At 63.7% G+C, this 12,928-nt stretch overlaps 1 protein-coding gene across 1 annotated transcript; it reads right to left on the minus strand.

Moving 5' to 3' along the window:
- Positions 1-6,316: 6,316 nt before the first annotated feature.
- On the minus strand, positions 6,317-12,676 carry MIDN (midnolin). The gene is made up of 9 exons (XM_012729428.1): positions 12,666-12,676; positions 12,432-12,527; positions 12,105-12,192; positions 11,849-11,911; positions 9,684-9,812; positions 9,284-9,598; positions 9,060-9,207; positions 8,623-8,886; positions 6,317-7,897 (listed from the first exon to the last, which is right to left on the minus strand). Exons 1-9 carry the CDS (start codon positions 12,674-12,676, stop codon positions 7,620-7,622), a joined length of 1,392 nt encoding a protein of 463 aa, XP_012584882.1. The 3' UTR covers positions 6,317-7,619.
- Positions 12,677-12,928: the final 252 nt, after the last annotated feature.

A 12,928-nucleotide genomic window follows, 5' to 3' on the forward strand; every position in this document is an offset into this window, starting at 1 on the left:
GGAGAGGGGGCGCGCCTCCCGGGACCCCCCAGCGCGCGCTCCCGGACGGGGTGCCCCGTTTCTCCCCTCTGTCGCGTCCCCATGGAGACGGGGGCGGGCCTGCGGGCGGGGCCCGCCGGACGCCGGGTCTTCCGACTAATGACCGGGCGGGCGCCGGTAATGAGCGTCTGGGCCCGGGACGGGCGTGGCGGGGGATGAAAGGCGCGCGGGGGGCGGGCAGGGGCCCGGGGCCGCATAATTACCGCTCCCTCGCGGCCGGCCAGACGGGGCCCGGGACGGTGCACCTGGCGGCCGCCTGGCGGAGGCGCGGGAGTGGGCCTTCTTGGCAGCCGCCCGCCCGCCCTCCTGGCCCAAATTCTCGGAGCCCAGAGCCAGGGTGGGGAAGCAGTGATGGGATCTGTGTGCGTGTTGCCAGGTGTGGTGCACATGGGTGCCCGTGGGCAGGGCGCTCGTGGGTACAAAGAGGGAGCAGCGAGGATTCCTGGGACTCCGTGCTTGTATGAACACGAAAGTGGGGCTGTGTGCGTGACCTCGTGTGTGTGCAGAGGCACGACGGGGTGTGCACGGCACCCACGGCACGTGCGTGCTCGCACACAGGAGAACATGTTTGCACTGCACCAATACAACTGGGGTTGTGCGGCCCCTCTAAAGCGTGCATAATTGGGATGTGGACGTGGGAGCGCAGGGCACAGGGCTGGGTGTGCATGACTCAGGTGGGCCGGGCCTCCGGAGCGTTAGTGCCTGTGGCTGGCGGCTGTGACTCATGCCCCCGGAGCATCCTGCCCGCGGCAGCCAGGGTCCCCAAGGGCAGTGAGGTGCCACATACAGCTAGAAGCTGCCTTGGGTTTTTGCTCCTCTTGCACAAGGATAGGGGGACAGGGACCTCTGAGGAGACCCCAGAAGCTGCCATCCTGACCCCTGGAGATGCAGCTGCCTGCTTCACTGGGGAGCCAGACTGCAGCTGTGCTCTGTCCTCAGTTTCCCTCCTTGTTCCTAGGAGGAGGTCTGCACCATAGAGGAAGACTTGTGTTGTAGAGTGGGGGAGCGCCCTGTGACTCATGGCCCAGGAATTTGGAGGCTGCCACCCATGCGCACCCACCTGGGACAAGCAGGAGCCATGCAGGTGATGAGAGTCCACGCCATGGTGTGCCATGCCACAGACACATTCGGGTACATGTGGCTCTCCTGTTCCCTGATGAAAGGCATGTGGGGGCCACTGGCTTGCTCCTGGTGATTATACTGGTCCACTCATGATGCTCCCAAGAGGCCTGAATGGTGCCCCATTCTGTGGGAAACTGAGGCAAGGGTGGGTGGGATAGCAGCAGGCCGAGCGCACAGCAGCATCTGTTCATTCACCCATGGGAGCCCCGCGGCTGGGGACAGAAGCCATGGGTTTCTAAGGCTGGGACAGGCTGTGGTCCACAGCTCCAGGGCAGGAGGAACCAACCCCACCCATGCCCTGTCTACTCACCCTTGGCCCCACATGCCAGCAGGACCTGGCATGTAAGGTCACTGCAGGCCAAAGGATCACAGCCTGGGCTGGCGGCATCTCCAGAGCAACACTGGCATGGCACAAAGTCGAGTGCCCCCTTCCTGGGGTCACGTCTAGAGGCGCTGCGTGCCCAGGTCAGGGGCTCACCTGCAGGTACTCACAATCACCTGAGCAGATACATGTGCCCAGGAACACGTGTTGACCTCACACTGTCCAGCTCCTGGTCACCAGCCCTCCCTTGAGCAGAGTGCCTGTAGCGAGGGAGCGGCTGCCCAGGGGTCCAGCTGCTTGGGTTGTCAGCACCCAGGCCCCTCTCTGGCCTCAGTGGCTCATCTCAGAAGTGGGTGTGGCTACAGTACTTCCTGGGGTCAGTGACAAGCCAGCTCCAGGGAGGAGTCTGATGGTTGTTTTCGTGGTGTGACAGGCCACACAGAGAACTGTCTGTCATGCTGACTTCCCACAGTGATGGCGGAGTGAGCACACAGCCCTCCCCCAGCCAGGCGGGCTCTCAGTGGGTGGGAGAGCCGCCACCAGGACCCGCGGGCACCATTTGTGGCGGGAGCTGTGGGTGTGTCCGGGGGAGGTGCTGCCTCGGGTGGGCACAGTGTCTGAGTGAGTTCTGCCTGTCGGGTGTGACTTTCAGAACTTCAGCGTTCTGCGTGGTCTGGGCTCAGGGTGAGAAGGGGCTGCCCTTCCATTTGAGGGTCACAGTTGATGAGGGTTGTGGGGGAACCAAGCTGCAGGTTGTGGCTGGTTTGGGGGTGGTGTGGGTGTCATGTGCTGGGGCTGGGGCTCTATGAGCTCAGTGTCTAGGCCTTGACTGTTGGGGGTGTGCTGGGTGTGTGTTGGGGCAGGGTGCCAGGCTGGTGTGTGATGGCTGGGGGCCCTGTGTGGGAGTCTGGGCTGTGTTTATTCTCTGGGAGGCCTGTGGGCAGCCTCCTGGGTGTTTGAGAGGCGGTTGCAGCCAGCTGTCTTTGGCCCCCAGCTCGCCTGCCTGCGGTGACCACCTCCCCTCCAGGGGCTGGCTTGCCTACATTCCAGAGGAGTTAAGGGGTGCCCTCCCCAGCCTCCGCCTGCAGCTCAACCTCTGACCCTGGCCAGAGCCCACTCCCTCCTTCCCGCAGCACCCAGTACAGCAGCTGGCTCCCGGGAGGGGGAGGGGATGCTCTGCGGGGGTGGCGGCTGGAATGTGCTCCGGAGGTGAGGGAGGGGGCCTCCAGAGAGGGGGCGGAAATTGGGGGGGGTGCCCAGGAGGAGGAGCCCAGTGGGACAGAGATGACCAAAAATAGAGAGCACCCCAGCCAGAAACTTGAAGAGACTAGGCAAAACAATGGGAATGGGAGCCGCCCAGACATCGCAGGGGCGAGGCGGAGAGGAAAAGGCAGAAATAGCCGACCCGCAAGCGACAGAGGGCCGGCAGTGGGCAGTGTCCAGGACGGGCCTCACCTGTCCTGAGCGCTATCTGAGGCTGCCCTGCCAGCCAGCCAGGGCTGCACAGCCCCGGGGGGGGGGGGGTCAGACTTCTGGCTTGTGCCCCGCTGCTCTTGGCTGAGGCCTGGTGATGCCCTTCCCAAGGCTCCAGCTCCCCTGGGCCTGCTGGTCGAACCTGCGCCCCCGGCACCCCAGCGTGGCTCCTTCCTGCTGTGCATCCCAAGCCACTTATGCCCATGCTTTTTGGCACCAGCCCATTACCCATTTGGCCATCCCAGGGTTCCTGGGCCTCTAGCTGAAAGCTGTGGCCGCGATGGCCTGGGGTAAAGAGAAGGCTGCACATCCGCGAGTCACCACCTGGACCTGGGCCTCCCTCCACAGCAGCCCCATCAGTCTACCTGAAAGCCCCGCTCTGTCTCTCAGCCTTGCACTGCTGCCCAGCTACCCTGAGAAGCAGTTTTGCTTACATCTCTGCACCGGGGAAGCCCACCACTGTGCTCGCTGACTGTTGCCTTGGGAGTGGACAAGCAAACTGGGCCATGCCCAGGCCAGCTGCGGGCTTCCTTCCACCCCAAGCCATCTGTGTGGGGCCCGCAGCTCTCAGGTGCCAGGTGCCTGCCTACACAGGCTCCCAGCCCCCTTCGCAGCCGCAGGCAGTGAACCAGTCGCCTTCGGGCGGTGCTCGGCTGGCTACCTCCGGCCTCTCCCTCAAGCCTTTCCAGCTTGAAGCCACCAGCTCTTGCCCAAGCTACAGACGTGGGGTCACCGCCTTCTGCTCTCCTGGTCCTTGCGCACCTCGCGCCTCCCACCTAGGCCCCTCTCCCTCCACCTGGCAAGCTTGTACTCCTTTGGCAAAACCTCAGCCCAAACGTCCGCCTCCGGCCCAGGAGATGGCTGGGCACTGCGGGGTCGTGGCGGCAGTGGGCAGCGGGCACTGCCCGGGCGCGGAAAGAAGGGTGCACGTGAACGCGGCGGGGGGTGGTCCACGTGCGGCGCCCCCGGTACGCCCCCTCTTCCGTCCGGGTGCTGCCTCGGAGCGTCTCCCGCCCCCAAGTTTGCGGACGCGCGGCCAGAGGGGGGAGCCGCACGCCTCCGCGCGGCGCCTGCGCATTCTGCCGGGTCACGCCGCAGCCGGCTCCGGCGGGCAGCCGCGCGCCTATTGGTAGCTGCCGACGAGCGAGCGGCGCGGCCACCAATGAGGCTTCCGAGAGGTGGGCGGGGCCTAGGCGTCCCGACGCGCGAATGGGGGCGGGTGGGGCGCCCGCCCTCGATGACGTCAGGCCCGTTTCGCGGCGCGTTGTCCTGGAAACCGCGTTTCCATCCCAGCGGGTTTCCGGAGGTCGCCCCCACCCATTCAGCTTTTTCCTCAATGGGGGAAGGGGATGGCCGGCGTAGGGCTGACCCCGCCCCCTGGAGTCCCGACAGCCTCTCTGCTCCCAGCCTCAGTTTACCTTCCTGTGCCTCCCATTGGCTCGTGGTCAGGCTTGCCTCCTGAGGGCCGCTGCACCCTCGTGACCCGGCAGCTGCCTGGTGGGTGGGTGCCCTGCAGGCCTGTGCAGGGCCTGAGGGCAATGACGGGCAACCCGCCCGCCCCCCCCAGGACTGGGTGCCAGGGAAGCGACCTTCGAGGTGGGTTCCGGGCAGCAGGGCAAGTGTCCCCTGCCCTGCAGAATGCAGACATAGCGCCTGTGATTGCGTTGGTGGTTCAGTGATTGAATTCTCGCTTCCCATAGCTCCTGTGATTCAGCAGGTGCCTCTGTGACTCCTTCCTTCTGCATCCTGCACCCAGCCCAGTGGCGGTCACCTGGGTCACAACTCACAGCTCAGCCCTGACCTCCAGGGGCGTGGCTGGGGGAGGGAGGGACGGACCTGAGCTGTGCCACCCACACATCTCCATGGAGGGGACATTTGTGTCTTTGAACATTGTCTGGAGGGATCAGCCTGACCTGGGCCTCCTACCTTCCTGCCGTGGGCGAGGGTGACTTGGGGGTGACTGAGCAGTGGGAGGGCAGAAGGGCCTCCACAAGAGGACTTGAGGCCACTCCAGGATTGATACCTGTTTCCCTGGCTCCTAGGGTTTCTGGAGCTGGAATTTGGGAGGTTCAGGGCTGGAGAGAGGAGGAGGAGACTGACCAGGGCTTGGGGGAGGACCTCGAGTGTCATTAGTTTAGTAACTTCCCGTCACAATTTTCTAAGGGTCTAGTGATATTTCTCTGGGCCTCAGTTTCCTCACCTCCAATGGAAATACAGTTCTCTCAAACAGCAGTACTTAAGTCAGGAATTATATATATAAAAATTGGTATGATTGTCCTTCCTGCGTGCAGCCCCAGAGCAATGAGACCCCAGGAGTCTCTTTGTGGGTCAGGCCCCGGGGGAGTCCCAGATACACACAGCAGAGGGGGAGAAGATACAAACTGAGGGAGTTGCCAGGCTGCCAGGTGAGAGGTGTGCCCCGGTAGGGCATGACCAGACAAAAGCCTGGAGGCTTGAAGGTTAGGGCTGGGCGCCGCTGGAACACAGGGCCAGATGTCACCCAGGCCTGGTCAGGCCATGCCAGGAGACCTTGAACACTAGCCCCAGGTTCCCTGGTTTGACTCTGGACTTGAGTAGCAATGGGGTTTCTGGAAGCAGGTGATTCATGGGAGCTTGGGTGGGTCAGGGCTCATCCTCAGCCCCCTTTATAGGATTGGGAACAAAGACTGAGGCCCCACCCAAGGCACACAGCAGGCGGGCAGCCCCTGTCCACACCCTGCAGGACTTCCGGCCTGGGTACCGGGAAGTGGCTGGCCTAGAGCCCTTCCGCCCCCTCCAGGCAACTTCCTGTTCACCCTCACCCCCAAGCTGTGAGGGAGTGTGAAGACTCCCATATGTGCCCCTTCCCTCTGGGACCCACTTCCAGGCCCCAAGACAGTGGGCCAGTTAACACACCTGACGGCACCTGCCCCCCAACGCATACCATCCCAGGCCTGAGGACACCCTGTAGGTCACCAGATGTGGCACTCACTCCCAGGACCCCTTCCCTTCACCATACACCACTCGGTAGTTTCATTTTCTGTTTATTACTTGAAATCACTGTTTTTTCTTTTCCAATTTTATGTTTTCGTACAGGAAACTCAGCACTGTGGGGATATCCCACAGCCCAACCCCACCCCCAGGGGCGGGTAATGCATTCTTGGGGGGCCCTGGCAAAGGCAGAGGGGGTGGGCTGGTTCCTGCCTGGGGCCTCCACCCTCAGACCCAGGGAGGCACAAACGTTATTTTAAAAATTGTTAAAAAAACAAAACAGAACACACATTTAAATAGGTATCCAAGACAGTTCTTCAAAAACAAACCCACCCCTTTTTTCTTTTTTGGAAAATAAAAACAAATAAAAGAAAACAAACAAATCCTTGACTCCCTACCCTGACCTTCCCTCCCTGCCCACCCCCCCAAAAAAATTTACAGAGCTACAGTTAACACGTGATGTTCACATCTGAAACCATTAACTTGAACACATAAGGGAAGCGTGAGGACGGCTCACCTAGCGGCAAACGAGGGAGTGGGGCAGGTAGGTGGGGGGACCAGGACGAGACTGACAGGCGGGTAGGGCAGGGCCCAAACATCTCCATTATCAGTAAAAAAAGGAAAGGAAAACCACTCCACCCTATTGAAATGGCCCGGGGGGGCTGCCAGTGGCCCCCTTGGGAATGAGTGGGGAGGGTCCAAATTAGACCAGCAGCGTTCCCCTGCAAGGGGGTTAATGCTACACAGCTTTGCCCCTGCTGGGGGATTCACAGCTCAGCACCCCCCTCCCCAATGTGGCTGCCAGAGGGCCCCCCCCCCCCTCCAGACATAGTCCAAGGTCCCAGATCCCTCAGGTTGGGCCAGGAAGGATGGTGGGGGGGGGGTTCTTCCCCCACCCCCGACTTTTTCTCAAGAGATTCCCAACCAACTATTGGCTCAGTCAGAAATTAATAGTCTATAAATATTCCAAACTCAGAAAAAAAGGGGCGGGGCGGGGCAGGAGGTGGCATCGGAGGAAATCACACAGTGTGTGGTGGGCAAAGGCCGGAGGTGGGACCCTCCCTCCCGCCAACCCGGCCAAATCCCAAGGCAGGTGGTGCCAGCCTCTCCCTTGAAACGGCTTTGCTTTTCCAGAAAAAAAGGAAAACGGAAAAAAGACCAAGAGGAGAAGAAAAAGGACAGAGGTGGAAGGCCCAGCTGTCCCCTGTGGGGGCCACCGTGGTCCGTGTCGCTGGGGCGGGTCCTGCGGCCTGGGGTGCACAGATCTCTCCGAGGCCCCCTCGGCTGTAAAGTGCATCATGTGGATCTACATTTTTGACTTAAACCTGAAGAGGGTGGGAAGGGAGGCAGAGGGGAGTGGGGGGCGGTTTCCTCGGCTCTGCGCACAACCATCTGCGAAGACTGCTACATATTTGGAGCTTGGGAAGTGGGTGGGAAGGACCCAGCTCAGAGACTGAGGGATGGATGGAGGGAAAGGAACCAGGCCGGGGAGGAAGAGGCCAGTAACTGAGCTGAGGAAGGAGGCAGGCGCCCAAGTCCACCGAGAGTCTGGAAAACCATGGTGAGAATTGAAATTAAAAAAAAAAAAAAAAAAAAAGGCAGGCTGGGGAAGGGGTTCCCCAGCGTGAGGCGGCCGCTCTCCCACACGGGGGCGAGCCGGCGGCCACCCTGGCCGGAGTGAGGACCGCGGCTCCTAGGCCACCACGAACTCAGACTTGATGTCGGGGTTGACTTCCGGCTTCCAGACGGAGTCCTCGAAGTCGAGGCCCAGGCCTGCTGCCTCGCCGGGGCCCCCGCCCCCCCCTCCGCCATTGCTGTCACTGCGGCCCGCCTTGCGGCTGGGCGCCCAGTGGTAGGGGCCGCGGGCGTCGCGCCGGGCCTTCCTGCGGAGTCTCTTCTGCTGGAGCAGCAGCTGCAGGCGCTCCACCTTGCACCGGGTGGCTCTGTTCTCTGTCTGACGCAGCCGGTCCCCTGCAAGGGAGGCGGTGGCCATGACCCGCAGCCCCTTCCCCAGCAGAGGCGGGCGCCCGCCTCCCCTGCCCCCCAAAGCCGCCTAGGTGCGAGGCCCAGCTCAGCCCACCTGGACACACACTCCAGCCAGGGCCAAGTCCAGAGCACTGACTGACTCTCTGCTGCTCCCAGGGCTCAGAGTTTATTACGACTTATTTGTGCTTCTACTCCAGGGAGCTATGAGCTCGGAGGCAGTACGCGCCCGAGAGGCCCTTGGAAGAGACTTTTGCATAAATTGTCAGGACCCTTCTGGCCGCTTCTGTGACTGAGAGGCACTCAGGATTGTGCCTCAGTTTCCTCTTTGAACCAGGCTGAGGGCCTGCTGGGCAGAACAGCGTGATGATTATGCTGCCTCTACCAGAATGCCCTGGCTGCTGGGGGGGAGCGCCACAGGCAACCTTCAGAGGGAGGGGAGGCCCAGCCCACTCCTCAGCCGGACTCAGGCATTCAGAGGCTCAAAATGCCATCTGGAGCTGGGGGGAGGGAGAGGAAGTGAGGATGGACCCCCCCTCAAGAGGACACAAGGATACTTTGTACCCCCGACACACATGCTCCCTTCTCTCAAGGATCTCACAGAGCAGGGTGAGCAGCAGCTGGGGCCCCCCGCCCCCCCGCAGGTCAGCTGCTCTGAGCAGCACACAGAGAGGCCTTGAGTGCTGGGCCGGGTGAGTTGCAGGGGCACTTACCCAGGGGGGGCTTGCACATGCGGACCTGGCTCAGTGACGCCGGGGTGGTGGCTACCAGCTTCTCGCAGGAGGTAGTTTTGGGGGAGAGATCTGGGGCAGGCGAGGCGGGCGCACACTGGGCGTGGCAGCGCAGCTGGGTCAGGGATGGGGGCATGCCCTGGTAGTGCCTGGTGGCGCTCAGGAGGTCGTTGAGGATCTGCAGGATGGTGCCAATGTCCCGACGTGGCCGTCCACTACTGTCCTGGCAGTTGGGGTGCAGCGTGCCTGTGGGGGGCAGCAGGGTGCCACTCAACACGAGGCCCCATGACACGGCCACTCACACCCTCGCACACGGCCGCCCTGTGCTGCACGTGTGTATGCAAGACCCCAGACTAGGATGGGTGGGGCCCCCACCCCGGCCTGTGCGCACGCACGCTCGCCCAGGGAGGCACACTTACCGGAGAAAGTCCCTGAGAAGACCCCTGGGGCGTGGTTCACGAAGCTCTCAATGACAGCGCCGGGTTTTCGGGATCGGGAAGCAGGGCTGCCCCCTGGGGTGGATGTGGGGCTGGCACTGGTGCTGGCAGGTGGGGAACAGTCCATCTGCTGACGGGAGAGGGGCACGAAAACTTGGAGATGGTCCTGGGCCCAGGCCCCCCCCCAAGCACCTCTGTGGACTCACCTCATGGCAGGTGGTGGGAGCTGAATGAGACCGGAAGGAGCCGGCGGTGACAGGCGAAGGGGACGCAGAGGCAGGGCTGGTGGGCACCGGGGGGACTCGAGCAGTGCTGGACAGTGGCCGGCACGGGGAGGACACGGGGGTGGCGATGCTGGGGTCTCCACGGGTGGCCGTGGCTGCAGCAGCAGCAGCAGCCAGCACGTGGCGGTGCTGTAGTGGGGCATGCTGGGCGGCGAGCTGCAGCTGGACGAACATCATGTGGTCCCCGACACGCAAGGCCAGGGTCAGTGGTGAACGGCCGGACAAGAAGTCACTAACCTGCAGAGAGCGGCTTGTCAGCCCCAGGGCCCCAGCCTGCAGTGTCCCCAACCCGGCCCTGCCCAGCCCCCCCGCGCTGTGTGACCTGGGGCCTCTCGCCGCCCCTCTCTGGGCTCTGGGGTCCCTGTCGGTGCCACGGATGCTTAAATAAAATGAATCGGTATTTCCGGAAGCCGCCTCCGCCAGCCCGGCCCGGCCCGGGCGCCGCTGGGGGCTGTGGGGGACAGAGGCGGGTCAGATGGGGGCCTGGCCCTCCCTGGCCAGCTTGGTTCTTCCCAGGAGAAACTGAGGCCAGAGGGGGCAGGGCCCAGCCCGCAGTCACTGCCCTCAAGTAACCCTCACTAGGTGCCTCACCTTTCCCCTCCCTCTGGGGAACCCGAATCCTCTGTGTCTGGGAATATGGGAGGGCCTCGCCCCCCCTCCCCACCCCCCGCCCAGTGTGGCTGCCTGGCAGCCAGCAAGTGGGTGGAATTCCTGCACAAATTCTTCATCCTAACCTTTGCTTTCTCAAGATAAATATTTATCTGTCCGGGGCAGGGCAGAGGCTGGGGGAGGCATGGCCCCCAAGCTGCAGGAGGAGGCCCTCGCTGGCTCCCTGGGGCCCGGGGCCCTAGCAGCCTCGGCACAGTTCACACAGACATGAACTCTCACATCTGGCTCCCCTGCTTGGGGCGCAGGGCGCCTGCCTGTCTTCTGTGCCGGGCCCCCTCTCCTGGGGGGCCGGCCATTGCAGGGCTCTCCCCAGGGGCTGGGATAGGGGGTGGTGGTGGTGGAGGTTTCTGAGAAGTGACACAGGCCAGGATGACTCAGACCGCCTCCCAGCTCTCCCCTGGCAGCGGCTGGCGTAACCTTCTCTACTTTGGGGGCCGTGGGGCGGAGGCAAGGGAGGTGGGCAGGGTTGAGTGCCCCTCCCCCAGCCCGATGATGCCCCTTGCAGGAAGGGCCTGGGGTGGTTTCCCAAGAGCAGCTGGGGTGTCCCCCCTGCCCCCCTTCTGCAACTTCCTCCCTGGGGAGAGAACGGGCGGCGGGCATGACTTGGTGCCAGGCGGGGAAACAGCCCTGGGAGCCCAGTCATCCGCCCAGCGCCCCCCCCTCCTGACGCAGGCACCCCGGGGCGGATGTGAACCAAACCCGCCCTGCCCCCCCATCCCAGCACCCTCAGGAGCAGGGAGCACGGTTCACATCTGCCCCAGGAAATCATGTGCGGCCCTCCCCAGGCCCAGGGCCCTCCTCCAACTCCAGCTTCCCTGCCGGCAGCCCCCTCCTGCCAGCAGACCACCCAGTTCCTGGCCCCCTCCTCCTCCTCCTCCTCCTCCCAGCTAGCAGGCTGGTGAAGGCAGGATGCTACATGTCGAGGAGGGGGCGAAGGCCTCGGGCAGGAGGGAGGGAAGCGGCTGAGCAGGTTTCCTGCGGCCAGCTGGGGAGGCCGGGAACCTGCCCACCCCGTCGCCAGGGCGGGCGGGCAGCAGCCTGCTTCCCCCACCCTGGCAGCAGGCGGATTGTTGAGGCCTGTGTCACCCTCCTGGGAGAAGTCCCCCCACCCCCCTAGCAGAAAAATGAGGAAAGGAGGGGGAACCAAGAAGAAAAAACACAACAACAACAACAACAACAACAAAGGGCGCAAGAAGCCTGGAGCCGTGTGGGCCAGCCCCCGCCTCGGCCCCCAGGCTGGCTACTAGGCTCCCCTGACATCCTCTCTCTAGTCTGAGCTGGCCCTGGGGCTGGGCAATCCCACCCCCTCCCGCGTTTGGGGCAGAGAACAAAGGCCAGAGGGAGGAGGGGGAGGGGTGACTCCCCACCCCTCACCGCGGGGTCATGGAAGGCGGAAGAGTGTCACCCAGGCCGGCCCCTCCTCCCCAGCAGAAATTTAAAAGGTCGTTTTGGGGAAACCAAAATGGCTGGGGAGGGGGCGGGGTGCTCTGCGGTGGAGTGTGTGGGGCTGGGGACCTAGGCCCCAGTGCAGGAATGTGGGCCAAGGTCACCCCACAGGCAGGCTGGCTTGTGAAAGCTCAGCCCCCTCCCCCACGGAGGCCACCGTGGGAGAGTAGGCCTTCAAGGTCAGGTGGTGAATGGGGGGGAGGGAGGAAGAGCCGTGGCCAGGCCGGCTGGCACTGAGGCAGGGCTGTGCATCCAGTCGCATCCCCTTCTCCACAGGCTTTGTGGGAGAACAAACAACCCCGCTGGCAGCCCAGAGTGCAGGGCCTGGGGGCCAGCTGCCCCACGGGTCAGGAGGGCCGGCGCAGGTCTTACCTGGGTCTCGGTCAAGCTCTCGAGGGCCTGCATCACAGACTGTTCTGGCCTGGAGGCCTGGGACTACAAAGAGAGGGGAGACCTGAGTGTGGGCTCCGGCCCGCAGCCCAGGCGTGGGGGTTGGGAAGGCTGTGCTGGCTGGGGGGGCTGCCCTAGCCGGGGAAGGTGGCCTGAGGGGTGTGATGGGGCTGTGCTTGCATGGGAGGAGGCTGTCTGACTGTCCGGGGCTTGGGCACGCTGCCCCACAGCCATTTACCATGAGGCCCGCCTCCACGGTGGGCACCAGCGTCAGCTTGCTGCCATCCCCCACTCCGAACTCCTGCAGCTTCCCCGAACTGAGCCGGCTGGGGGGGAGGAAGGAAGAGGTGAGGCTAGGCGAGACAAGGCAGGGACGCGGAAGTGGAGCCCTCAGAGCTTGTGGGGAGAGACAGAAGTTCTTCCCACCCCTTCCTGGCTTCCCAGAGCTGCTGCCCCGAGCCTAGGGGCAGGCGCTGTTAAGGGTCTGGCCCGCGAGCCCCAGCCTGCTGGCTCAGACCTCTTTTCCCAACGACTCCAAGTCTGGACCGGGGCACCCCCTTTGCACCTCAGCCAGGTTACTTTCACATAGTCCGGGTCCCAGTGTGCCCTTTGCCATCTTCCCTGCCACCCGGGGCCGACTCCTGCCAGTAATTCACCAGCTCTGGCCCTGGACTAGTCTTTGTGGGCGCCACAGAGCTCAGCCTTTAGGTCTCTGCCGGGTCGAGCACCCCCTCCTCCCTCTCCCCCGAGCAGGCAGCCGCCGCCACCGCTCAGACAAAGGAGACCCTCCCCCTCCCGCCCCTCCCCCATCAGGGCCCCTCCGCTGGGGATGGACACTGCGTGTCCCTGGAGGCCCACGGGGGGAGGGCTCCCCAGCCTGGAGGTGATTTAAATACCAGGGGGGCGGGGGAGGCTGCGGGAGCGCACGGTGGCGAGAACAAAGGGGGGCAGAAAGACGCAAGTGGGGGAAGAGACAGCCAGACGCAACGGGGGCTGCCTAGCAGATGCGGAAGCCGGCGGGGACACGGGCAGGAGACTGCCGCACCCCCCAGGTTCCCCCCC

The sequence above is a fragment of the Condylura cristata genome, unplaced genomic scaffold, assembly GCF_000260355.1.
Source record: "Condylura cristata isolate star-nosed mole 26May11 unplaced genomic scaffold, ConCri1.0 scaffold00025, whole genome shotgun sequence".
In the NCBI taxonomy this organism is placed as follows: Eukaryota; Metazoa; Chordata; class Mammalia; order Eulipotyphla; family Talpidae; genus Condylura; species Condylura cristata.

Coding starts and splice junctions, on each gene's coding strand:
- MIDN (XM_012729428.1), bottom strand. Junction 11,912..12,104: donor CCGTGGAGGCGGGCCTCATG/GTAAATGGCTGT, acceptor CTCTCTTTGTAG/TCCCAGGCCTCCAGGCCAGA. Junction 7,898..8,622: donor CATGTGCAAGCCCCCCCTGG/GTAAGTGCCCCT, acceptor CCTCCCTTGCAG/GGGACCGGCTGCGTCAGACA.